Here is a 14,329-nt window from a genome sequence, read left to right on the forward strand (position 1 = left end):
ACAGGTGGCTAAAGATGGAAATCAAGAGCGGCTCAGAGGAGAGATGAAGAGAGCTTTTAACTCTATGACTCCTGTGTGTTTTTTCTTCTGGACCAACTTCAGACTTCCTACCTGTGTTGCCGAGAGGATCTAATACTACTTTAAAAACAACTGCAGACTGAAATGAGGGGTGGAAGTGGGTGCTGGTGGCTGACATTTATTCTGCACGCATAGGAGATATTTGCCTAAACCACTGTATTTTTTTAGAGCTGACTCGTGAAGGACGGAGCCACCTCTCCTTTGAATGTACCCATTTTACATGTAAATTAGTGCACATATTTTTTTATGGGTAAAAATTACACATGCCACATTCCAAAATTTGGTCTGTCGTTTATCTCTCTGCAAATCTCAGCAGCTCTTCGGCACAGTCATGCTAAACAGAACATCCACAGGCAACGAACAACGAGCAACAAAGCATGTCAGACATGTCCCTGCCGCCTAAGCCAATAAAGTCTCATGACTGGCGTGACTGTGACCTGGCCATGATCCGTCCCAGAGACTAGGAAAGACATAAAAAAAAGGGTGGTTAAATTTAGTAAAAGAGTTTGGTTGATCATTTTACATTTAATTGAAAATAATTTAAATATGTGAATTAGACTTATTGTGTTCCATAATTTTAGTTTTTAAAATGAAATATTCCAGTGCAGTGCACGTTTATCTAGACATGTGGTCAGCAGGCACCATTGATCAGGTCAGTAAAATGATCAGGTGACATTTTAATCTCTGTTGTTTCAGTCTTTGAACTGCTGGTCAGAGATTAGTTTGAGATTAGAAAGTGTACAGTTTAGTTTCATTTCCTGTCTCTGTTTGGCTTCGTCCTCCGGATTGCTTCCAGGTCAGCTGGCCTTACCGCACTAATTTCCTCTTATTTAATCCACCTCTCACGGCATGCGATGCTATATTTTATGCAACTGCACATGCAAATCAGGGGGCGAGAAGACTGAATCCAAGTAACTGATCTTCTTAATTACACACACTCAATTACAGTAGGTTAACGCAATCCACCTCAGGGCTGCTCATCCCCACGCTGTAAATGCCATTTGTGGCGTCCATGAGCACTGGCTGTGTGTGACAGTTAGACCGCAGAAGTGTGGGTCAGTGAAAACATTAATCACTCTGTCTTTGAGTGTGTTTGTGTGCATGCCCACGTGTCCATTCATTCAGCTGTTTAGTTTTAAAGTGTGGAACAGAAGGAAGATTAACTGTCTCCTCTGAGGCATTTAATGTGAGTCTAAATAAAGAAACGCTGACCTCAGAAGAATGAGTTACCTTTTGCCTGAATTTCAATAAATCCCCTTTACACTACACTGCATGCTTCTGTGTCTGTTAAGCTATGCAACAAAGACGTCCCAAAACTTCAACCATTATTCTAGGAAAGTGTTGAACGGTGTTCATGTGTGAGTAGGTGCTGGTATTTGTGACCTTTTTCCATGTTGCTCCTCTAGAGCGGCAGGATTTCACCTCTCTATTTACTGCCAGAAATCCTGAGTCATTATCTCATGTTCTCACTACCTTGTTTGGGTTCAGGAAGATTAACCCAAACAAAAGTCCTCCGCTCAAGTGGGGTTGCTCAGCAGAAAGTTCATGCCAGTGCAAATCCACGGTCTCTCCATACCAGGCCTGCCCAGGTTGGCTCACTTAGCCGCTAATGGGTTTAACCTAATCAGCACCGGCATTCATTGGGCGGTAAGGCTTCCTCTGATAAGCAATGACGTCAGCTTGCACTCTGACGTTTTCCTCACTTAATAGAACAAATCCTCTTTTATCTAAAACTACTGCAGGCATTTATACTTGTCTGTGTCACTAACCTATTATGTCAGTAGCTGACCCTTAAACCCTGCAAAATCCTTGAGTTTTATATTTGCTAAATTAATGAACCCTCAGAGGAGATACAGTCAGTCTCTCCAGACTGCACAGGGTAAATTTATGTAACATCATCATTGTGTTCTGCAACTTAATGCAGTTTGTGATTAGTATTCAGGCTGCTTTGTTTTTCTATCTTCACTGAGACTCTTCAATCTTTGCTCATTAGATTTTAATAGGTTTTATATTGCTCAGGTCATAGAGGACTTTGCGCTGAAGAATGCTAATTTTTCTATGCACCGGATCTCAGTTGAGTTTGTGCTGTATTTTGTGTAAGATCATTTTACCTATGTGGGTAGAGAATTGAGGCGTTTTAGGAACAACATCGTCATTTTTTTTGCTCACATTTGTTTTAAAACATATCAAACTTAAGTACCTGAGGGCATATTTAAGCAAATGAGGTCAATAAAACTCAGTCAAGGTAAAGAGCCACAGTTGAAACGCAGCCTCATGCTGTGCTGACCTCATGGGATTACGCAGGATGTTCTTATCCATCCTACTGAACAGAAGGCAGATGGAACATTTTCAGAACTTTGCTGTGCAGTTTACTTCAAAAGCAACAAATATTTTTATTTTATGACAGGTAGAGAGAATTGTTGGCAAAAAGGAGCCAAATTCTTTTATTTATCTGGTGGAGAACAGATTTCACACACACACAGCTATGCACTCACACACCATCACACTCATCTATTTCCAGAACAGATTTTTGGCCTAATTTAAATTTGCCTAATATAAATGTTCTTCTTAGTAATCTCTCCTGCAATGCTGTATTCATTCAAAGGCTGAATCACTCACTGGGGCCTTCCATCCATTTCACACTACCTTGCTACCCTACAATGTCCTTATGTAACTCTGTGGCATGTTTTTATTAGGCATGATGGAGTACTCATTTATATTCAGGAACACGCCCACTGTGTCTTTTAAGCAAATACAGACACTCCATTAGATTTATATCATTTACACCACACTCAGCCTTTATGCATCTTTTTTTGTGTCTCAATCCTGACACCTCTGATTATTCAGCACATCCCCCGTCTGCCACAAACAACTGATAAAATGACAAATTGTTATCTTGACTCAACAATTTATATATGATTTATTTTTTTTACACACGCACCCAATTCATTTCTATGTCATTAAACTTTTTTTCCGTCTCTGTGCTTTCTTTTAGATTCTCGCCATCATATCAATACTGTTTATCGTCCTCTCCACCATCGCCCTCTCTCTCAACACATTACCGGAGCTTCAGGTCATAGATGAGTTTGGCCAGGCCAATGACAACCCCCAACTGGCTCACGTGGAGGCCGTGTGCATCGCCTGGTTCACCATGGAGTACCTCCTTCGCTTCCTCTCTGCTCCTAACAAGTGGAAGTTCTTCAAAGGCCCTCTGAATGTCATTGACTTGCTGGCCATCCTGCCCTACTATGTCACCATCTTCCTAACAGAGTCCAACAAGAGCGTGCTGCAGTTTCAAAATGTACGCAGAGTGGTGCAGATATTCAGGATCATGAGAATATTGAGGATCCTGAAGTTAGCCAGGCACTCCACAGGGCTCCAGTCTCTAGGGTTTACTCTGAGAAGGAGCTACAATGAACTGGGGCTTCTTATTTTATTTCTTGCCATGGGCATCATGATATTTTCCAGCTTAGTTTTCTTTGCTGAGAAGGATGAAGATGCCACCAAATTCACCAGTATCCCTGCCTCATTCTGGTGGGCCACCATTACAATGACCACCGTGGGCTATGGGGACATTTACCCACAGACTTTACTTGGAAAGATCGTGGGTGGACTTTGCTGCATTGCAGGAGTGCTTGTCATTGCCCTACCGATCCCCATCATTGTCAACAACTTCTCTGAGTTTTACAAGGAGCAGAAGAGGCAGGAGAAAGCCATCAAGAGGAGGGAGGCACTAGAGAGAGCGAAGAGGAATGGCAGCATTGTGTCAATGAACCTGAAGGATGCCTTTGCTCGCAGCATGGAACTGATGGATGTGGTGGTAGAGAAAGGAGATGACAAAACCTCCCTTGACAACCACCTGTCCCCAAGCCGCTGGGGTAGCTCAACAAGGCATGCCACCTCAGAAACAAATCTAAAATCACCAGATAAAAGAAATGCTGACTCTGTATCGCAAAGCTCGCCCCACCGTATAACCATCACCACCACTGGAAGTCCGCAGCAGACAAACAGAACCCCACAGCACCTTAATGTTCAGAAACTGGAGGAGATGTACAACCAGATGACCAAGTCACAGTCCTTCACCAACCTCAACACTACAAGCTCCATGAGCACCCTGAGCACAACTGTGACTGCCCCGGCCTCACCGAAGAAATCTCACAGTCCAGATTTTACATTAAAAGAGGAGGTGGAACTGGAGATGAAGGAAGTCCAGCCCCCCTCGCCAGATAACTTTGCCAGCTGTTCAGCAGACTTCACCTCAGGCGAGGAAGATGCTGAGCCATGTCAGATCAGACACTCCAGAGTGCCGCCCCCTCTCGATCTCAACCAACTTAGAATGATTGATGACCAGACCTCTCCTGGCATCCAACTCAAAGATGGTCTCTATGAATCCGTCAACCCGGGTGATGGAACAGAGCTCCATATAGAAGAAGGGGACAGCTTTAACAGTGTTGTGGAGAACATCCAGGGCTCTCCACAAAGGAATAACCCTCTAAAAATAAAAGGATTGAAGGTCAACTTCAAAACTTCTGCTGAAGGTCCTTTGACACCACCCAGCACTACCTCTCCTGGAGACATAAGCTCTAGCATCCTTGAAGATGAGTCCCCAGAGGGAGAGATGTCACCGCTCATCCCAAGTTCGGCTGAACTGCTCCCAGTCATGGCAGAAGACATCTGCTCCTTGTCTCCTAAGAGGCTGGTGGTAGACACCCCGCCTGGTGACGAGGACCAGTCCACAGAGAACCACGAGGAGAAGCATCTGATGGATGTGGCGGGCGCCACAGTGGCACCCTTGTCGCCCAAGACAGCAGCACAAAATTGCACCCAAGGTGTGGTTGGGTCAGGCGAGGAGGTTAAGGCTGACAGCAACCAAAGTGGACACAAAGTAGAGAACCACATGTTTACAACCGATATCCACCTGATACCCGGGGATGGCAGCCTCTCTCCTACCTGTGAAACCAGCATGTGAATGTACAGGGAGCTTTGAGGGACAATAGACCCACTATAATCTCAGAGAACAGGAAGAAAGGGTGCAAGTTATAATGAAAGATATTTTTGCATGGCATGACAAGTCTCTTGTGTTGTGTATTGCTGAAAAAGAAACTGCAGTGCTTTGTGCAGACTGGTGAATGACTTTGGAAACAACGAGGAGGCTCTGGAGAAACGGGGATATCATCTACTTAACACCTACTAAACAACAGGTCCTCCCATAATGTACATAAAGACAGCCACCTTTTCTAGCAAAAGAAGGAAATGCACAGTGGGACTTATGTGTAAAAAAGCATGCATTAAAAAAAAAGAAGATATTTTACGGTGCTTAGTTTGCTGAAAGCGCTCCACTGTAAATACTAGGACATCTAAGGCAATGACAATGCACAGGATGGCAACGGCAGACTGTCACTGAAGGTACAGCTGTTTGTAATGTGAAAAAAAAGGAGGAGGGGTCTGACAGCCCTCAGAGCGGGTGTTGCATCGTAGCGACCTATTAAAAAAACATATCATTACCTTTTGTGGAAATGCAAAGTGTTCCCATGACGACCGTGTAATGTTTTTTTTTTCCTTCTTGTTGTGAAAAACGATAAGTACGATACTGTACTGTTATTGCTTTTGGTTGTCATAACAGCTTTCAGTGTGAGCCTACGATCTTCAATCCTTCAATTAGTGACAGGCAAGAAGGACAACTCGATTCCTCTAAAGCGCATACACCTGTTAGTTGCCAAATGTGTAACGAGAATCTACGGCTACTGAAACTATTTGTCATGCAGTTTAGATTTAAGATGTTCAGCCTTCTTATTCCATCCAAATCACAGGAAAGAATCTTATTTACTCTCTGACTTCAGATATATACACATCTAAAAGTAGTTTTAAGAATAAAATAAGTAGATTGGTTGTAGAAAAAAAAATCTACAATAGGCAAGTAAGATTCCATAAAACAGACTATTTATCAATTCAGCACAGTAGATCTGGTCATTGATACATATATGCATCATAGATTCTAAAAGGATAGACTACCATAATATTCCTCCTGATATCAATGGACCAAGCACACTGACAAGCTTTCATGTATCTCAGCTGCATCATAACATATATGGTGATAACACGTGTAATGACAGTAGTTTATTTCCTTATGGTTTGTTTACCTGCATCGTGTTCATTGTCTGCTCCTCAGCACCCTTGTTCACATTTGTTCCATACTACTGCGACTGTATCCGATCCTGCTGATACGTTTAAGGCATTTTTTTGTATATCTGTGGTGTCTTGGACTGTAATTTATTGTGTTTTATTGTGAACAAAACTATTTTCAGTCAAACTTAAAACCCAAAGGAGTTTTGTCTCTCTCTCTCTCTCTCTCTCGTCTCGCTTTTGTTTTACACACTGACTGAAATGATCTGTTTGTATGTTGCCTTTGATTCCAATTTGTTGCTGGAATATTTGTTTGTACCGTTTCAGCATGACACTTGGCTGAGTGTGAGGTGTAGTGATGACAGGAAGAACATGGGTGAATTCTTAGTTGTTTTTCTTATGATTATTCTTATCATGTATTTTGTTTGTTTGTTTGTTTGTTTGTTTCACAGAAAGGTGTGGAATGTGCAATACCGCATACTGCAATCTATGCAGGCCAAGAATTGTGGCACTTTATTTTATGTCTATGGGAATTTGTAAGTGTACAGGCAGAAATTACTTGTATTTTTCAAATGTTATATCTTTAATATGAGGCAAACCAGTATTACAACTACCAGAGTCTCAATGCAAGTGATAATTTGACTTTTACTTTTTCATATACTATGGCTGACAAAGCTCTGTCAGTGTATCAATGGACCTCAAATTTGATTATGTGCGGGAAAAGGGATCCAAATTTACCACCAGGGCCTTTTATATATATTGCTGTTAGATTTACATAAAAAAATCTAACATGATCTAATTTATGTGGCCACAAACAAAGGGTTTTATGTTTTTGTGAATTAAGAATGATTCTATTTTTTCTAAACCAAAATGGAGCACGACCACAGTTTCCTGCCATATATGGTGGTTGAAATGATGCGTGCCTTTTCATAACATTATGAGAAGGTAGCAAGTCATTTTGCTTTGTTCATATAGCACTGTACAGAAAATTCTAATTTTATAGGAGAAATCAGGTCTTTATGTAATAGATACAAGTAATGTTATTGAGTTCTCAGGTTTTCTATAACTCTCTGATGTTCTGATTGGATAGATTATCTGTTTTTTCTTTAACAGCTGATGTTACTTCTGTACTTTTTCAAACAGTGATGTTGTCAAAATCCACATTGATGTCTTGGCTCCCCCAGAGTAAGGAGCCGCAATATTTCTCCCTCCTTTCCTGGGTAATCTGTGTAACCACATTCAGTATCCACCCACATCAGTCTTCAACAAGGCGGGAAGGAGCACAAACAAAGACGTTTGACTGTTTAAAAGGGAGACGAAGAGAAAGAGACCCCCCCCCGATCCATCTGACCATTTGCTCCGATCCCTGCAGCTTCACAGGCTCTAACCTCACCACCCATGGTATGCCCTCAGGAACAGCGATACGAAATAAGAATAAGACAAGATGTCCTCCAAAATGATTACATCATATCAAGTTGTGGTCCATGATTATTATTTTATTGTCTATGTACATACTCGTAAGCCCAAAGTAGCATAATCTGACTCAGTATTCAGAGATTTATGTGAGACCTCATCGAGTTATCTTTGTTAAATGACCTCATTGGAAACTGGGAGTCAGTGGTGGTTGTTGTTTGGGAATGATTTTTTTTATTCGTCGCTTTTTTTTGTCTTCATAAAGGGAAGGATTGGTGACTCTCTTTTACTCTGAACCCGTATGTTTGGATTTTCCTTCATCCCTTGTTTGTAGTGATCATGTCTCAGTGTTAGCCTTGAGTAATCCTTCATTTTGACAGGTAAGGTAGAGAAACAAGGGATCTGGATTGATTAGCTACTGTGCATCCCCCCTCTGGGATGAAGTTTGTATGGACAGTGAAATTAATTCTGCAAGCTGACGGAGAAAAGGACCGTGCTCTGTCTTACTGTCTCACATAGATGGCATATTCATCTGTGATGGTGTACAGAGGTGAAATGTTGTGTCTTTATTTTCTCTGAGAGAATGGGTACTGTCCATGTCACTCATGTGTGCTTATCGAACCTTGCTCCATAAAAAACACATCAAGCAACATTGTTTGTTGTAATGTCTCTGTATATTCTGCCTACAGTTTTCTTTCTGTTTGGTTTTTGAGAGAACATTATCATTAGATGCATTCTGAGCTACAGACTGTTTCTGTACAAAGCATCATCTTTGTATGCATGTAGTAGTCTGAACAATTATGTGACCACAGAACACTTTGTTATGGTACACGTATGTCAACATTTCTGTAGAGCATTGTTCCCCATTACGTCTATTAGCATATGCAGAATAACAAATAAATGTGTATATAACTCGTCTGTTTGTGTCTGCTGTTCTGATGTTTCACGGCCACATCCCATCTTAGTGAGGATCAATACATAACACAATACAAAAGCATCAAGTAAAGTAAGCATACAAAAGTGCAGACAATCAGGCAAACTGCTGAGTTCTTGGCTGATAAATGATTCATCACAGGAGGAAAAGTCCATATTTATACTGCAAAACGTTGATACTGAACATAAACACCTCTCACAAAACTAAAATACACACATAGGGGTTTTTCTAAATCTATGAATCCATCTACATTCGGCAGCATTTTGGGGAATTCTATAAATTCAAGTTAACAACATAATATAATTTTGTGAACTTCTTGCTCAGAAAAAAAACTTTTTCTATCAAAGATATATATGGTCATGTTCTGATATCTGAATGAAGGCTGTATGAAGTATAACTCCTCCCAGACGGCAGGGGGCGCAGCTCTAACAATGAAACAGGCACCAAAGCGCGCGGGAACGCGGAAATCGAACTACTTACAAAGGAGAGGAAACCTTCGAAAAGGGAAGACAAAAGGTAAACACAACTATGGATCCAGACGAAACCGATAAAAGCGCTTCATATGCGCAAATTTTCAATGAAAACGTTAGTTTCCCCCATATTACCGATGTGGCCACCGAATGGATGTTGGACTTTATGTTTGTCAGTCTTTGTCGGCGTTTCAATGAAGGAAAACTCGAGGAGTTTAACGAAACGTTATCGACTTACGAAGGTAAGTTATTTATCAATATAACAAATTATTAGTAACTCACCAAACGTTAATGTCTCAGGTGATGTTATCCACGCAGTATCTCTGTCGAGTCCACAGATATCAGGGTATAGTCCACGGTTTTTGCCCCGGGGTGAAGGAGAGTTTAACACTAACAGTTACTTGGTTACCAAATGGGACAATGATAATTAAGTTAATACCAAATAAGTAATGTAACAAAGAACTGAATCCTGAAGTCGTAGTTTACCTGAAAACACAGGTGTGCCACCCTCTCTAATTAGGAGTGTGCTCCTCTGAAACAGGCCCGTGTAGCGACATTAATACACAAAGTAATTCCGTAGTTACTTTAACCGCATCATTATGAAATTATGAATTTCTCATACAGCTTTTTTTACGATGCCGTTTTGTGAACCTTTCTTTGTGTTTTTCTCCCTCAGCCATCTTAAAGACTCCATCTCTTAACGAAAACCTCCATCATGAGAAAAAAATGATCTGTGCCTTCCTGGCAAGAGTCATGCATGGAAAGCAGCTGGGTAAGTTGCTGCAGGCTGGACCTGAATTAGATCTCCCTCTCTACATTTCCATACATTATCATACATGTGCACTGGGTGCTTCTGTTTAACTTATTGCAGACATTCCCACAGAAACTGATATAATCTGCAATATCTTTTTTTTTAGAATAACTGCAAACTAGCCAGTATCACTGATTAAGTAAGATAGCAACTACTCACAAGTGTACTGACTAACCAAAGCTGTTACCGGCCATTTTTACCACGTTGTGCGTTTCTTCAGATGTCCTGTTTGAAGAAGATGACTCTGTGATGCCTCTAATGTCAGCTGCTAACATATGGTCAGACCTGGAACACACTGTGGCGGATGAGAGTTTGTTCAAAAACATCATCATTCTTTTGTTTGTCCAGGTAACCCAACAGACTTCCTTTCTACAGCACAGACTAATTCTGTCTGTCTGCTCTAGGTATTGATGCTTCGAAGCAGTTCAAAGGTGTAACAAAGGTTTTTTTCTTTAGTCTGTAGCTGTCTGCTTGGAGAAAGGCCAAACATCCTTAGCATCCTCTGCCCTCAAGTGGTTTATGGATAACCATAATTCCCCACGGGTCAGTATGTTTATCATCCTTTCTGTTCCTTTCAAAACCACAGGATCAATTCAGGAATATTTGGTGGCCTAAGACGTTTGGTTTTAATGCTTAATGTTTTTAAACAGAATGTGGGAATTAAGCTCACCACAGTAGTGGCACAGAAGGAGACTTACCACCCATTCCTCATGAGCTTCAGCTTCACACGCCTGCTGGAGACAATCCAGTCCTACCTGGAGGCTTACTTGGAGAAGAATCCTTCAGATTTCCTTTTTAAGGTATAGAAAATGAACCTAATGTATTTCAACCAGTTGTAGGGTACTGCAGACAGATGGACACTGTCTGCACATGTAATTTGTTTTCTTTGGTCGGTTTAATGCTTGCTTCCCCACATGCAGCCATCTTGCAGCTGCATCCTCTCTACATCCTCTCTACATCCTGGCCTTAGCAACACCCAAGACTACTATATTTGTTTTTAAGAAAAAGATTGGGCAAAAGGTTGTAAATCTTTTTTAGTCTTGTATACAGATATTGTCCATTTGAGTAATGGGTGCTGACCAACTGGAGGTGCTGATCTGACATTATCTGTCATAGTTAATTGACAATTTGTCATCAAATAAGTTGGAAGGGCAAACTCCTACATTCAAAAGTCACAAGGACAATGCTTATTCAGGGAAGTTGCACAAATGATTTATACAAAAGCATATGACCTCTGGAAGGTGAGACTTATAAGGGTATTGAAATGACAGGGCTCATTAGTTGTGCTATCACATTATCGTAACGTGAAGTTAGTTGTGGGAAGGTTATTTAGACACAGAAGCTAATGTAAATGTCTTGTCTCCATCTGTCAGGCAGCTACAAAGATAGTCCAGTCGTCACAGAGCACTGAAGATTTGAAGGAGATGGTGCCACAAAAAGGCTCTCTGTCAGCCAGTAAATCAACAGAGGAGGATCAGAAGTAAGAAATAATATTTGTATTCCTCTGCTGTTTCATTAAAATTCCTTCTTTTTATTGTCATTAACATTATGCTGCATATTCATACAGGCAGAAGCAGAGCACTGCATGTTTTAGGTAAGTAGAAATGATTTTGTCTTTAAGCTATCAAACTATTGGCAAGATGGATTCATTGCACATGTAGGGAAAGAAATAACTTTGTCACACTGTGTGTAACACGTCTACAGAACAAAACGGAAACTGCTCTCAACTAAAACTGCTGACGTTTGGATACCTGATGGCTGCAAGAAGGCTTATATTTCTGTCAAGCGACTCTCCAGAGATGGTACGTTGTATTTTTTCTCTGCCCGTTTCTTCTCTCTGCCTCTTTTATCTGGTGTAACGATACTTTAAACCTCACACCATCAGAGCTGGTATCTCAGATAACACCCAAGACATCAATGGACACCTCCAATGTACAACGAAGAAAGCGACCTCAGGTACTGAAATGTAATTGAGCTCTAATCAAAGGAATTAATGAAGCGTTGCCCAGTTTTGTTTTCTGAGTTTAAGCTTTACTTTTAGAAATGGACACAGCAGCTGGACCAATATCTCATAAAGGGTGTGGACCGTCACGGCCAGGGGAATTGGTCTCGCATATTATTGGATTATGACTTTGAAGGACGTACTGGTGTCATGCTCAAAGACCGCTGGAGAGTTCTAAAGAAGGGAAATATGGTCAACTAAAGACTGAGAGCTCCCCTCCCAGCCTGTGTATGTTTCCTGTAAATAATTTTAATTGCACTAAAATGATCTGCCACTAGAGGGCACTCTAGAAACAATGACAACATTTTCATATTAAATCCTGCTTTTCCTTTTTGTACAGGGTATCGGTTAATATGGAATAAAACAGAATGTCACTTCAGTTATTTGGCATTGCTATGAATAAGAGGAATTTGTAATATCTTTGTAAGAAACTGAAATAAACAGTACAGTGTTAAAATAAAAATATAGAAAATCTGTTCTGATGGGTGATTTGTATACAAGAAACACTCACTGTAATACAATCTGTATATTGCTGTGAATGCAAGATACTTAAAAATTAATGTGTACCGTATTAAGGAACTTTGTACCATCATTCTCAAGTCTCATTTCCTTGAGCGATGGAAGCTTTTGGTGGTGAGGCAGCAGACCCACCGAGTAGGCTGTAAAATGTTTTTGTTTGACTTCAGATCCTCAAAGCTTTTTGTGGGTCAGATGAAGACAAAGCTGTGTTGTGGTGGGCAGGAGCACTGCTGTGTTTTCTGGACCTTCTTCCATGTCCCACTGCACCGAGGGTTCCCCACTGCCTGCCAGTGGAGCACAGCTTCTCTGCAAGACAGTTACACAGCAAATGTGTGGTTGTTTTTAACTGGTGTCATGTCTTAACATCACTTTAAAAAAAAAAAAGTTTCATAACTTCATACTTGTCTGATTCCTGACCGTCTCCTTGGCAGCTGCCACTATTGTTTCGCATGGCAGGAGGCTCACATGCCACACACACTTTAAAGCCTTCTGTTATGTAGCGCATCCAGTGTGTGTGTGGCCGATTCTCCACTGTGCAGTACTGTGTGCGCGACTCCAGTGTGAATTCCACACAGAACCTGGAAGCAGACCAAAGTAAACACAGAATGCATATAACAGGAGGACACCATCAACCAGGGCTAATAATTATTGAATGGAAGCTGCACATAATACCTCACTGACTGTCACCAAGACCTTTTGTTCATGTACTTTTTTAATGTGGCAGTCCTGTATTTTATTTCAAAGGATTGTGGGTAGTCTCTCAGCATTGCTTTATTTACTGTTCTGTAGACAGACGGCCAGGTGGGCAAACACCTCATGCAGACGGAGAAAACGTTGGGCTGTTATCTTTTTTCAAAATTGGTGTGGGTTACACAGCATAACACAAAAATGAGATTTACACTCCTGATGTCAATCATGAACTTTTCAACTCTTGAAGTCATGTGTCATAGTTTCAGGGGCTCTATAAGAGCATGATATGAAACCTACCCAGGCTCTAGGGGGTTTCCATAGCTGCCATGTTTGGGCCTTCTCTTGCCAAACTCCATGCTGGTGATGAATGCAGGACCTCATGGGAGAAACCAGTTCAGTACATCTCAGAATAAAAACACTTACAGATTTAACTAGAAAAGCATTTCCTGAAGAAAATGCAAGTTTGATTGCCGCAGCTGAAGCATTGCTTTGAATGCTGATGTGAACGATTGCTCTGAATTGCTGGAGAAACTGCAATCTGAACTTAATTTGCTGAAACACAGTTAAGAATTTAGAAAGATGAAGCTCTTATCTGGAAAAGTAGAAAATGTTTTAATATTATGAAGATATGAAAGAGAAACAGCTGAAGACAAGAACAGTATGAAGTCACGACCTTAAAGAATAGCCTGTGAATATACCATATGAAAGGTCTGAGGGTGGAATAATACCATAAGACTATAAGAAGCTCAGGCTGTGTGATTTGAATGTGGAAAAGTAGTATACAGCTGAAGGATGATCAATATGACAGATATAATGCTTAAAGTCTGATAAAGACTACAAATATGGCTGCTTTGTATGCTTCTAGTGTGTCAGCATGTCACCATGGTAACAGCCCTGCCTGCCTGCCTGCCTGCCTGCATCCATGGCAACCGGAATGTTTATGAGCTGCCCCTAACTGCAGCTCTCTTTCCCCCTCCTAATGCATTTCCTATGTAAAACCACCCTCCGAACAACGTCTCATATTCTCCAAACCGAAGACTTTAGACAAAAAATAAGAACACCGTCAGAATCCCAAGAAGTTGCTCTACAACTGGTACGATTTTTATGTCTGGGATGTCGAAGATGTGGAGATGGCGGCGAGTTAGAAAATATGGCAGCTCTGCTTCTCTGTTTTTGGTTTTACATTATGTCTTAATGGAGGAATGACCGGCACTCTCCCCAAACAGCTCGATCTACAGGCAAAACTGTTTGGTGTTGAGTTTTAAGACCGACACCAACAGAACCCAGAC

The 14,329-nt window shown here is 41.1% G+C and overlaps 3 protein-coding genes across 4 annotated transcripts in view; 2 read left to right on the plus strand and 1 right to left on the minus strand.

The window, feature by feature from the left end:
* The window catches only part of kcnb2b (potassium voltage-gated channel subfamily B member 2b), a 76,173-nt gene extending 67,870 nt beyond the window's left edge, over positions 1-8,303 (plus strand). The window contains exon 3 of the mRNA XM_028433257.1: positions 3,074-8,303. Coding sequence (XP_028289058.1) covers positions 3,074-5,047 — 1,974 coding nt within the window. The 3' untranslated portion in view covers positions 5,048-8,303. The remainder of the gene's footprint in view (positions 1-3,073) is intronic.
* Positions 8,304-9,024: 721 nt separating this feature from the next.
* On the plus strand, positions 9,025-12,305 carry terf1 (telomeric repeat binding factor (NIMA-interacting) 1). Of its 2 annotated transcripts, XM_028433259.1 has the most exons (11): positions 9,025-9,260; positions 9,695-9,790; positions 10,050-10,177; positions 10,286-10,372; positions 10,480-10,629; positions 11,203-11,309; positions 11,397-11,423; positions 11,534-11,631; positions 11,715-11,785; positions 11,871-12,059; positions 12,172-12,305. In XM_028433259.1, exons 1-10 carry the CDS (start codon positions 9,077-9,079, stop codon positions 12,030-12,032), a joined length of 1,110 nt encoding a protein of 369 aa, XP_028289060.1. In that variant the 5' UTR covers positions 9,025-9,076; the 3' UTR covers positions 12,033-12,059; positions 12,172-12,305. The 2 variants fall into 2 exon arrangements, with proteins under 2 accessions (XP_028289060.1, XP_028289059.1); XM_028433258.1 differs by having other exon boundaries at positions 11,871-12,305.
* The window catches only part of sbspon (somatomedin B and thrombospondin type 1 domain containing), a 29,442-nt gene continuing 27,326 nt past the window's right edge, over positions 12,214-14,329 (minus strand). The window contains exons 3-5 of the mRNA XM_028433260.1: positions 13,338-13,416; positions 12,752-12,928; positions 12,214-12,656 (exon numbers count right to left, since the gene is read on the minus strand). Coding sequence (XP_028289061.1) covers positions 12,539-12,656; positions 12,752-12,928; positions 13,338-13,416 — 374 coding nt within the window. The 3' untranslated portion in view covers positions 12,214-12,538. The remainder of the gene's footprint in view (positions 12,657-12,751; positions 12,929-13,337; positions 13,417-14,329) is intronic.

This window comes from Parambassis ranga, chromosome 20 (assembly GCF_900634625.1).
Source record: "Parambassis ranga chromosome 20, fParRan2.1, whole genome shotgun sequence".
Classification (NCBI taxonomy): Eukaryota; Metazoa; Chordata; class Actinopteri; family Ambassidae; genus Parambassis; species Parambassis ranga.

Bases quoted from the DNA above. Each gene is read 5' to 3' on its own strand.
- terf1 (XM_028433258.1), top strand. From the start codon at position 9,077: ATGGATCCAGACGAAACCGATAAAAGCGCTTCATATGCGCAAATTTTC. The intron at 10,373-10,479 runs GTCAGTATGTTT...GTTTTTAAACAG, and splicing joins ATAACCATAATTCCCCACGG to AATGTGGGAATTAAGCTCAC. The intron at 11,632-11,714 runs GTACGTTGTATT...TCACACCATCAG, and splicing joins CAAGCGACTCTCCAGAGATG to AGCTGGTATCTCAGATAACA.